The sequence below is a fragment of the Gossypium hirsutum genome, chromosome D13 (genome assembly GCF_007990345.1).
Source record: "Gossypium hirsutum isolate 1008001.06 chromosome D13, Gossypium_hirsutum_v2.1, whole genome shotgun sequence".
NCBI classification, from domain to species: domain Eukaryota; kingdom Viridiplantae; phylum Streptophyta; class Magnoliopsida; order Malvales; family Malvaceae; genus Gossypium; species Gossypium hirsutum.
The window spans coordinates 88,693-100,557 of NC_053449.1; the positions used below are offsets into that span (position 1 = coordinate 88,693).

An 11,865-nucleotide genomic window follows, 5' to 3' on the forward strand; every position below is an offset into this window, starting at 1 on the left:
ATTGAGGGGTCTATCGATTCCCAACGGACGACACTTTAAAAATTTCTCCTAAAATAAATTTAATCTCCCCTTAACAATTATTATATTGATATATTTTAATGGCGTTAAATAGTTTAAATAATATTTATATTATTTAATAAAAATAATGTTTACATTATAATTATAACACCTTATACCCGACTCGATCACTGGGTCTGAGCTACAATATGTCATATTCGTTGTCGAAGCAACTACGGTAAATTACAATTCAATATAACAATTACATATTATTAAGTTCAAAATATAATTACATGTTATACAATCATATTTTGGTTTATACAAGTTTATGAAAGCTATTTTAATAACATGAGATCGAATGAGCACTAAAATACAAAGATTTTTAAATATTGGGTTGACGTTGCGAGTTTGGGGGTTCCAGGTCGCGATGTCACTCACTGTCCATTTCTTGTTGTGACGTTGAGGGTTTGATGTTTGAGATTGAATGAGACTCGATTTAAGGACCAAATGCATATGTTTGATATGATTTTTAATTGAGATGAATTTATTAAATGTTATGATGTTAAATGTTTTTCGATTGATCAGTAATACTTTGTAACCCTAATCTGGCAATGGAGACATGTTAGGGTTGTTACATTTAATCCAGCGACGAAGACGGTGTTTCATTGAGTCTTTCCTTTTTAGTTTTGCTTTTCTTTGTGACATTGAAGGCTAATTTTAAAAGAACAAGAAAAGATGAAAATTATTATCTTAGGATTTAGAGTGTTTCCAATTTTTTTTTGTATATTTTCAATCGGATTTAGCTGAAATTTTTGTTTTTTTAGTTTTTTAAGTGAAGATCACAAAAACTACAATAAGATCAAATTACACAATGTGTAAATGTTGAGGGTTAGATTTTTTAAATCAAGACTAAATTCACACAATGTATAAATGTTGTGAGTTAAAGTTATTATATCATGTCAATTTTAAAAACAATCACCATGAGCTAGCTGATGACTATAAAAGACAAAATCAAATAATGAAGTATCTATTTTATAACTTTTCATAATTATATGATAAAAAAATTAAGAGTTAGATAATTATCTGTATAGTTACCATTAAATTTTTTTTTGTAACCAAATAAATAATATTTAAATTAATAAAAAAAATTTGTTAGGTGTGAAATAGTAAAATAGTAATAATTTCACTAATTATGGTACTATATATTTTTTTTAATTCTTTTACAGTAGTTCGAAGTTTGTGCTGCGCTCCCAACAATTTGTCACTAAAGCCCCGTTCTGGAACCACATCTTAACCGTATATAAAAAAGGGCGCGATAAGCAAGTGATGGGCGAAGCTCTCCCTGTAGACTACCATACAAAACACCAAGCAAACACAAAGATTTGGGAAATTTCCAAAGAAGCTGCTGTTGCCGGGAAATTTCCCATATCCAAATCCCATTACTCTTTAATCTTTATTGCTGATGCCCATTGGAAAATTGGCCAAGAAAAAATGGGGTTAGACATAGTGGAACCAAACACTTGCGTTAGAGGTTGCTGCTCCAGCAACTCCATCCCTCTTCACCTTCCCCCTTCTTCCTTCACTCTTCTTTCCGCTATTGCTAAAGGTAACTCTCTTTTCTCTTCTTTCATTTCTTTTCTTTTCCACCCAGAGTTTGCTCATCTTTTGTTTGACTTTTAATAGGGGCTGAAAGCGTTGTTTATGAAGCTATTTTGGATGGAAAGAAAGTTGCTGCCAAGAAACCAATCTTGTCTACCTCGGAGGAATTGGATAAATTTCACAAGGAATTGCAGTTGCTGTGCCAGCTACATCATCCTGGGATAGCAACTCTCCTCGCCGCTCATGCTAAACCTCCCAATTATCTGTTTTTCTTCGAATTCTATGAGAAAACTAATCTGGCTCATCAATTACACGTTGAAGAATGGATTCCCGATCTTGATCAGGCGTTGTCAATCATGCTCCAGTTAGGTATATCTGCTTTCTCCAGAATTTCCCTTCTTTTTTTTTTCAGTATGCTAGAGTGATAGTAAAGTTTTCTTTTTCAAGTTTGGTAATACCGCTTACTGCTTCTATTGTTGAATTTTGAATTCAATTTTCTGTTCAGCTATGTCCGAGTTATATGCTTGGAGATTTGGATAGCATATTGACATAGCTTGGACAACAGAGAATGGCTTTAGGTACTATAATTGATGAAAGAAATCAGGGTTTATATATAGGATTAAAATGGGTGGTAAATGAGAGTCCATTTTGTTAAATGCTTGATATTACTGTAAATTTTGATTTTTTTTTTTGATGCGTGGTTTATTCAAAGTATTTTTCGTTAGTTTATAAGGTGAAAATTGAGGTTATCTTTTGACTGAAAACAATGCTAGAAATTTAAAAGCTTGGTTTAAGAAAACATATATTAAAGTTTCAGGTGGTTAAAGTTGTTTCAATCAATCTTATATTGAAATGACTTTGGCATCCATGTGGGTTCTAGCCTAGGACTGGTGTTGTGGCATGCTGTACTAGGTTTTGTTCTAACCAGAAATAGGTTTTAGAAATAATGTGCCTACAAAGAATTTTATAGATATCCTGATGGCCAGAAAGGATCACTGTAGTATGACAAATATGGTAGCACGATGACTGCATGCTTTAAGTTTGTTTATTTATCTTGGTGACTAGTTAAATAATTAGTTAATGTCGGATCTGGCAACCATTTTATTGATCTGGAACATTTTGCAGTATCCTCAGTTTTTTGTGGAAATATATATATATATATTTAAACACAATACTATCTTGACAATTTATACTAGAAGTTTTGTGTATCCCCCTTTTTGGCCCTTTATTGGGCCAAAATTTATTAAAATTTCCCTTTAAATGATGTTACATGGTGTGCTCTTTCTGCTGTTTTCTTCTTCCAGCGAAGGCTTTGCAATATCTGCATAACAAAGGAATCATACATAGAGATGTGAAACCGGCAAATGTTCTTGTAATTTTCTTTTTATAATCTATCTCTTTAGTTATCCTTATTATCTGGTTGGTGTTGGATACTATTAGAAAATTTTGTTTTATTGAGTGAATTTTGAGCTTGAAGTTATATAACTACAGTAATGCATATGATGCAGCTTGACAGAGACTTTTCTGCATGCCTAGCTGACTTTGGTTTGGCAGAGTATAAGAAAGATCTTAGAAGAGTCTCTACTGTGAATTGGAGATCTTCTGGCAAGCCAACAGGTGGGTTTCACAAAAAAAATATGGTTGGAACTCTTATTTACATGGCACCTGAGATATTGACGAAGGAGATACATACAGAAAAATCAGATGTCTATAGCTTTGGAGTGTCTATCAAGTAAGAATAAGGATTCTTGGAGCTTCTATTAACAACGATTGTTTATAGTTAATGAATAAGGATTCTTGCCATGCTAACATACAATATAGATTGTACGTGATTAGCACAAAAGAAAAAAAAAAGGATATATTTCATATCATACTCATAGACTATTAGTTATTGTCAACTGTTAATCTAAAATACTAAGATTATCTTTTTATAGTGCAATGGAAGATTCTAGAATATTTCAAATTGGGTTAAAAACATTTTGGTCCTTAGAATTGTAGTGGAGATTTATTTCAGTACCTCTCTTAATTTGTAAAAATGGCTGATGCATACATGACTTATATTTTTCTGATATTGAAACATTTCCATATGTTTCCATTAGATATTTTAACAGGACAGCAATGTAACCATTTGAAGAGGTTTAGCACTTAAATTGAATCATAGAGAGGTTAAAGACCAAAATGATGATTATTTAAAAGGATTAATTGCAAACTATGCTTTTATCCTATTGAAATACTAAATTGTGTTAATCTTTTGGTAATAATATAGTATTTGGAGTAAATTTGAATTAAAATTAAATGAAATTACATGAGTTATTAAACATGACATTACTGAGTTGATAAGTAAACGGACCAACTTAAGAAAACTTTCTTATCCTGTTTTTTATTTTTTATTCTTGAGTTGGCTGGTCTACTCATCATACAACATGATTTATTCATGTCATAATCATGTTAACATGAGTTTTGGTATAAACCCACTAAAGTTTAACCTCAGCCTGCTCCAGTTTTACTTTGAAGTCATAATGTAATATTCAATGTGGGAAAACACTAGCCCTAAGAAATTCTTACCAATTTTTGTACGGAGAGCTACGTAGCAGGTTATCATCTTTTCATGAAAAATCCAAGCAATAAGCTAATCAAGAAGGTTACCCTTATTTATTTATAGTGGTGAATGGTGATATTGTCGTCCAAAATTTGTGACTAAATCAGCTGCAAATAAAGGGTGCTTTTATTGTTATGTATGTTTAAATCACTGGTTGTTCTGTCTCTCATCTTGTAATAGATATATAGATATATCAGTTGTTGGTTTCAGATATTTCTGCCATTTGCATGCACCTTGATTTAATTTTAAGATTTCTACATGGTATTTGGCCTTAAAAGAGGCTGATGGGTTTCGTTAGGAGAAAATATAGCAAACTACTAAGCAAGAAACTGGGATTTGTGATACAGAAATCTCATTTACATTCTGTTTAAATGCAAAATCATTTTAGTTTCTTTGCTGGATCTTTGTGATGTGAAAATTTAGATATTGTGAAATCAATGTTGAATATGTTGTTTGGACTTGGGGTTGAGTGTCGAGTATGGATATGTGTTTAAAACATGTATGTTCATTTTTCTAAGGTTTTTCCCCCTTATATTTGGGTGGTACTTAATGGAAAGTCGGAGCAAGATAGTGAAAAAATATCCTAATCACAGCCCTTAAAGTCAAATCCATTTTTTTTCTTTTTCATTTTCACTGTTTTATGGTATTCACATTGTCTATATCTCTGTATCTGTTCTTTTTTCGCCACCATTGCCTCCAATATGCACTGGACACATACCCAATACAACAATAGCGCTTGGTGAATCACTCAATCTGGTTTTGCCTGGGTGCTGTCATTAACTGTTACAGTAACTGTTAAGAGGTACCACCTTGAGCTAGATTTCTATGCTCTAGCATGGTTAATCTAGTTTTGATTATGCATTATGGAGTGATTTTTGCCAGTGCATCATTTAAATTCAGTAGTAGCTTAATTGCAGTGAAACATTAGCTTTGTTGCTGTTCAAAGGGCTATAACCATGAAGCTTGATTTCCATTTAATTGCAGTGAACTGCTAACTGGCGTTATCCCATACACTGATATCCGTGCTGAAGCTCAGGTCAGTCTTTTCTTCGTTATGCTTATCTTGTCATGTTCTGTTAATTATGAGAGTAAGTTGCTATGTGATAATTCATGCCTATGCTTATTGAGTAAAATTTCAGTTTCCAAGACAAAGCATATTATTTGGTTCTTAGGTTGAACTATTGCTGTTGGTACTTAAAACATTGAAAACAATCAAGGTTGAATATAGTTTCTACATATATGCAAGCATTAGTGGCCTCTGAATGGGTAACTTATGTTATCTAATCTGACCAGTTCGAACAGTGAACCACAGTTTGGTTTGGTTGAGTTCATACTTCCCTGGCTTCCAATTAATTTGCTCAAATCTGGTCAAACCAACTAAACTCACTGTATTTGCTAAAGTCCAAATGGTCCAATCCAACTGTCCAGCTTATGTTATTTGTTAGTGGCATACTGAGAAGGTTTCAGATTATGTTACATATTATTATCTTAATATATTCTGCCAGTCACCTAGCCATATAGATCTTTGTGGTCCATATAACAAGGAAATTCTTCATATGGATTTTCCAGTTGCTGGAAATTAGGCATTAGTTTTTACGAAGAATTTCTAAGTTGTGCTCATTTTAACATGGGTTCTATTCCTGCATTCCGTTCACTTGGAGACTGTTGGGGAAAGCGACAAAGAAAATCTGCTCTTACAGTTAGTTTCTGGTGCTTGAAGAAATATCCTCATTGACCATGCATGGAGAACAAAATTAGTAGCATTAATCAAGTATAAGTTGAATTATATCTTTTTATCATCTTCCTTGTGATATTGTTTTAATTCAACTAAATTTTAATGATTTTTACATCTGAATTAACCAATGATAAACGGTCAGTCATAGAATAAAATGCAGCCAACTATTTTTCTCTATCTCATTTTCCCTCACCACAGTTTCTCTTCTTACAAATTTTGTTAAAAATAAATCTTAAGCTGCATTTTCTGTAAGTTTCACAGTGGTCATTTAATGTCTAGAATTGAAGAGAGAAACAAACTGCATGTCCACAATCTTTATTTTATATTTTCTGCTTGAATTTTTTAACGCGGGGCATGGTCATTGGGGTACAGCAAAGCTAATCTCAATAACTTTTCAAATCCTGGGTGGCTGTTGACAACTCGTTGTTGCTAAAATTTTAGTAGTTATTTTTGATTTCTTTGCTACTGGCAGGCCCACACTGTTCTGGAGATGAACTATACTGAGCAGCAACTTACTTCAGCTGTGAGCTCTGGTGGACTGCGTCCAGTTCTTGCTGGTATTGAGTCTGGAGTACCAGCAAGTATGCTGTCACTAATTCAAAAGTGTTGGGATGCAAATCCTCAAAACAGGCCATCATTCAATGATATCGTGTTAGAACTAGATGATATGTTGCAACAAAGAAAGAAAATGGAGAAAGAAGATTTATCTCTTCACCAGCCTCCCATTTCTCACGTCCATCAAGTCATGGATGATGTTAACAACCTTCATACCTATCAGGAAAAGATTAACTGGTCAACCCAGGGAGAATGTGTATCCAAAGGAGCTTCATTCGGAGTACATTCTGGTTTCAGAATGTGGCTTGATGGTTTTGATGATCCTTTGGCATATCATCTAGTGCTTTCTTGGGGATCCTTTGCTACATGTGGAAGACGGGAGAGTATGGAGGACATGCACTTTCTTATGCCTTTCCTATGCAATGAGAAGGATGTTCATGCTTTTGGTATCTTCGATGGCCATAGAGGTACATAAAACCATGATACAGAATGCTGAAGATGCAGTAGAGATCATATATGAGGACAAATTCTTGTAAATCTTATCTGAGAAATTAATTCAAATACTTCTCTGCCCCCTCTCCTTGTTTGAAGCTACTAAATTTGTCTGCGTTGAGGTTGAATCTAGTTTTCTTGTTCCTATATATTATATAATGTATATAAATTTCTGTTCTCTGGAAAACTTGCAGGTGCAGCAGCAGCTGAGTTTTCAGTTCAAGCATTGCCAGAGTTTCTGAAAGCCTTAGGTTCTATGTGCAGGTGTGCTTCGCCCTGGCTGTTATGCTTGCCACTTTCAACGTATTATCCATATTCATATATTAAATAAGTGTATATATGAGTGCAGTCCTGCTGATGCACTGGTGGAAGCATTTGTTAGGACTGATGTTGCATTTAGAGATGAACTTGATTCTCATCGAAAATCAAGGAGGGTTATTCAGAAAGACTGGCATCCTGGCTGCACTGCAGCTGTTGCTCTAATTGTTAAGAACAAGCTTTTTGTTGCTAATGCAGGTGACTGCAGGACAATTTTATGTCGAAGAGGGTGCCCTGTAGCTCTAAGTAGGGTAAGCTTGCTTATTTATTTGAATTGTATCAGTTTTATAGAACTATTGCGTGTTACAATTCTAAAACTAGTTGACTTTGACATTTTAGGATCATGTTGCAAGCTGTCCTGAGGAGAGAAACCGTGTTGTTAGTGCAGGGGGGGAGGTAAAATGGCAAGTTGATACTTGGAGGGTTGGTCGTGCTGCACTTCAGGTATGCCCCTCTGTAATTTTTTTCGATTTTGACTTAGAAGTTAATTCCTTGTCACTAGTTTTATTACCAGACATCTTTAATGGTCTGCAAATTGATGCTTGATAGAATAAAGAGCAGAAAAGTCTTTTTAACATGGTAAGAAGAGAATGGATAATTCATAACCACACCTCGTAGTTACACTTGCTGTTTTGATATTTCTTTTTCATAATATTTCATTCCACCTAGAGCTTTTGAATTCCATAAATTTGTCTGTTTATTGTTTGGTTATAATTTCTTGTTTCCTGTAAGTGTTGGAAACTCCACTTTTAACTTGCTTTCCCGGGAGGTAGCTCCTTTTTGGCCAAAAGGATACAACATGAATTGTTATCCAACAACAAATTCTAGGCTCAAAGTTTTCATCTTCTGAATCTGTACTTGTTTGTTTGGCAACTTAATAGCATACTATTGAATTTTATATTCTTTTTAGAAAAGCAGGCTATATTTTTTTTTCCTTTTTCTTTTGAAAGGTTAAAAATTTTCTTTTGGAAATTGAAGTGATACGATCTGTTGAGGAATCCAACACGGGTAATTAAAAACAGGATGTGTCAACTGCTCAGTTCATTATGGCAGTTTTCTAAAGAAACACTTCAAAGTTGTTTGTCGGAGTGGTTAACATATATTATAGGCTTTGTCCAATCTAATTTTCACATTATCATATCGTACTAGATATTGAGGTTATCATATCATTGTTTAATACATTATAAATTCATTAAAATTTTATGAATCTTGTTTTTGATAAACTAACTACTTATAGGATATTGGCATGGCGTTCCACAAACATATTGATACTTGATATGATAACTTTTTGAGAAATTAGAATATGGAACTGTCATGCATTGTTGTGACCGATCCAGCTCATTAAAGGGAGACCGAAACCTTAGGACGTAAAGAAAGACCCAGATCATTTAGGGTTTTTTTTACAAAACTTCTGCTTCTTTTATTACTAGAATCATCTCTTTAAATAGAGGATACATGGGGTTCATTCTTTACTTTATTCTTCAGAACAGGAAACTAAAATTAGACTTTTAATGCAATAAGATACTTTCTAAAATAAATTATTCTAGTTAAGAATATTACTAAAATAAGCTTATTTGTCTTCTTTCCATTTTTCGTGCCTTTGACTTCTTGTCGTGCCCACAAAAGCAACATGATTCCCCCCTTGGAGAAAGAGCCTGTCCTCAAGCTTGAAGTCAGGATAAAGTTGGTGAAAGGTCCCTCATATATTTCATTCCTTGGAACCAAACATAGCCTTGATGAATGTTCAAATAAAGTATAGTATTAAATATAAGTTTTTAACCTATCCTAATGTTCTTCTTACAATCGCTTTTGCGGGCAAGACAAGAAGCCTTTAAATTTGTTCCAAAGTTTTCGAATGATTAGCTGTTGGAGACTACATGAATCAGACTTACAGTAATAACAGAGTAAGCAATATCTAGGCGAGTCACAGTAAAACCAGTTTAACTTTCCAACCAGTCGTCTTATCAGGGTCTTCAAAAGGTTCACTTCTTTGATAAGTTGTAGGTTAGGCATCATTCATGCATTACACGGCTTGGCCCCAATTTTCCTGTTTCTGTAAGAAAATATTTTTCTCTGAGACAAATAAATAACCTTCTTTGTGTCACTTCAACGCCCAATAAATACTTTAGCTACCCAAAATCCTTTCTTCGAAACTAGGTATAAAGAAAAGATCTCAAATAAAAATACCTGCAAAATCACTTTCAATACCGACAATATCATCAACATAAACATCTAATGAGGTTATACCACCTTAAGACTATTTATAAAACACTAAATTATCGCAATTACTCTTCTTCAATCCAAATTCTATCTACCAAACCAAGCGTGAAGACTTTATTTCAAACTATACAAAGATTGGTGAAGGCGATAGACTTTTTTACACTGTCTGAGTAGAGATGTCCATGGGCAGGGCTACAGCCAATTACAAAAAAATTTCAAGCCCAGGGCCTGAATAGCTTGATTTAATCTCAAATAGGATAAGGAGCTTGAGAGATGGCGATTGAAAATGTGCAGTTGTGGGTGGCAATTTCTGGTGAAGGTTGGCTGTAATTGCAAAAGAAAAAGGCAGTTGGTTAGGCTATTAAGTTGGGTTGGGTGACTAGTGTACATGTGGTAATTTGATGTGGAGTCACCATTGAAGACACTACATGATGTTTAGGTTCCAGACTACTGTTTCTATGCCACAATCAAAAGTAAAACTAGCACATCAAGAATATTGAATCCATCAGCACCTATAAATCAACATGGAAGTGGAACATCATGACTTTCTATCAAACAACTTAAATAACTTCTAACTTGACTTGGAATTTAGAGTTTACTACTGTGGTATTTCGTGGCTATACACTGTTAAGAGATAAACTTGCTATTCACCATGTTAACCTTCATGCATAGTTATTAATGTACCATATATGACGGTTGTGTTCAAACCAGATTGGTCAAAGTCTATGTCCATGTGTTTTTGACTCAAGTTAAAGAAGAAAAGATGAGCGTGCTGTTATACTTTTGAAAGTGTTACAAGTGCAATCACTTTGTTAGATGGTTTTCTACGATATGAGTGATTAGATATTGGAAACAGAAACTTAGAATAGAACTCTTTGGAGAACTTTCTAATCATATTTTCAAGGCATTTGGTAATGCGTTGTCAATAAAGCATAGTTTAGTAAATTTTTGTCTCAAAACATGCCAAATACTTCCTCTAATGAAGTCGTCTTTTCATAGGTAACTCGCTCCATTGGTGATGATGATTTGAAGCCTGCTGTAACTGCAGAACCTGAGATAACAGAAACTGTACTTTCAGTTGAGGATGAGTTCCTGGTAATGTTGGTGAAAATTTGTACATTGTGGATGATTGTTTACAACTGGACTTGTGATCTATAAAATTGTTTGTAGATTGTACTTGTGGATGGAAGTTAATCATTCCATACATTATCACTAAAAAAAATTAATTTTTAAAAAAAGTTAAGTAATGTGAACAATCATCCAATAACAATTATTTGTAGATTGTACTTTTAGGGCTTTCTGGCTATATCAATGAATGCACATTGTATGATAAAGATTGCTGTTAATGCCCCCATGTGGTTCCTGGATTTTGGTTTGATTGACAGGTAATGGCTAGTGATGGACTCTGGGATGTTGTGAGTGACATGGAGGTGACAAACATCATCAGAGACACGGTTAAAGAGCCGGCAATGTGCTCGAAAAGGTTGGCAACGGAAGCTGCAGAACGTGGCAGTAAAGATAACATCACAGTCATTGTTGTGTTCCTTTGTCCAGTATCCACAGCAGAGAGAGTTTACTAAGGGTGTTTTTGATTGTTTTTTGTGAATTCAATTCGCTTGAAATAAAGATGAATTAAATCGTCCATGTTATGAGCAACAGCATTTGGCCTTTAGGAGCTGGTTTTGCTTCTAAAATATTCATTTAATATTGTTATATTTATTTGGTCGATACTTTATTCTGAAATAATAAAATTGATTTTAGGTCAGAACAGGTCTAAATTATTAGATTATTGGACACATAACTAAGAATTTCCACAATCAAAATTTAAATGCTGGTATGTGTCTTTTAAAATGTACTTCAATTTTTTTAAAAATAAATAAATAAATAGATATGTCATCATTGTATACTTAATCTTACCAAGTATCAAACTTTATATTTTTTAGGTTTGTTTTGAAGCTAGAGGGGGTTTTTTTTTTAATTAAATTAAGGGGCCGAAATCGTGCAGGTTAAAGCATGAATTGTATTAAAACAACTTTGAGTTAAATTATAAAATTTTTAGGATAACTGAAAGAGTAATTAACCTATTTGAACTAAGAGGGGTCCAAGTCTTTGGATTTGCCCTTTCGAGTGTAAGATATTAATTTAGTGCATTTGATACAATCTGCACATGGTTAAAAAAATAGTCATTAGAAAAACTTATGTCCCAAGACATGCAACGTAAGCAACAAGAAAAGCCTTCAAAAAATAGATAAAAACAAACATAAGCAGATGATCAAGCAACCCCCCCCCCCCAATTTTCAAGAATATGGAAGAGAAAAATGGAAATGAAAGGAAAAGTAAAACTCGAAAA

General features: G+C 33.8%; 1 protein-coding gene across 1 annotated transcript; it reads left to right on the top strand.

Moving 5' to 3' along the window:
• Positions 1 to 1,229: 1,229 nt before the first annotated feature.
• On the top strand, positions 1,230 to 11,232 carry LOC107935546 (protein kinase and PP2C-like domain-containing protein). Its single transcript, XM_016868173.2, has 11 exons — positions 1,230 to 1,603; positions 1,681 to 1,965; positions 2,901 to 2,968; positions 3,105 to 3,328; positions 5,180 to 5,231; positions 6,403 to 6,952; positions 7,172 to 7,241; positions 7,327 to 7,546; positions 7,635 to 7,739; positions 10,515 to 10,610; positions 10,901 to 11,232. Exons 1-11 carry the CDS (start codon positions 1,324 to 1,326, stop codon positions 11,093 to 11,095), a joined length of 2,145 nt encoding a protein of 714 aa, XP_016723662.2. The 5' UTR covers positions 1,230 to 1,323; the 3' UTR covers positions 11,096 to 11,232.
• The last annotated feature ends 633 nt before the right edge of the window (positions 11,233 to 11,865 follow it).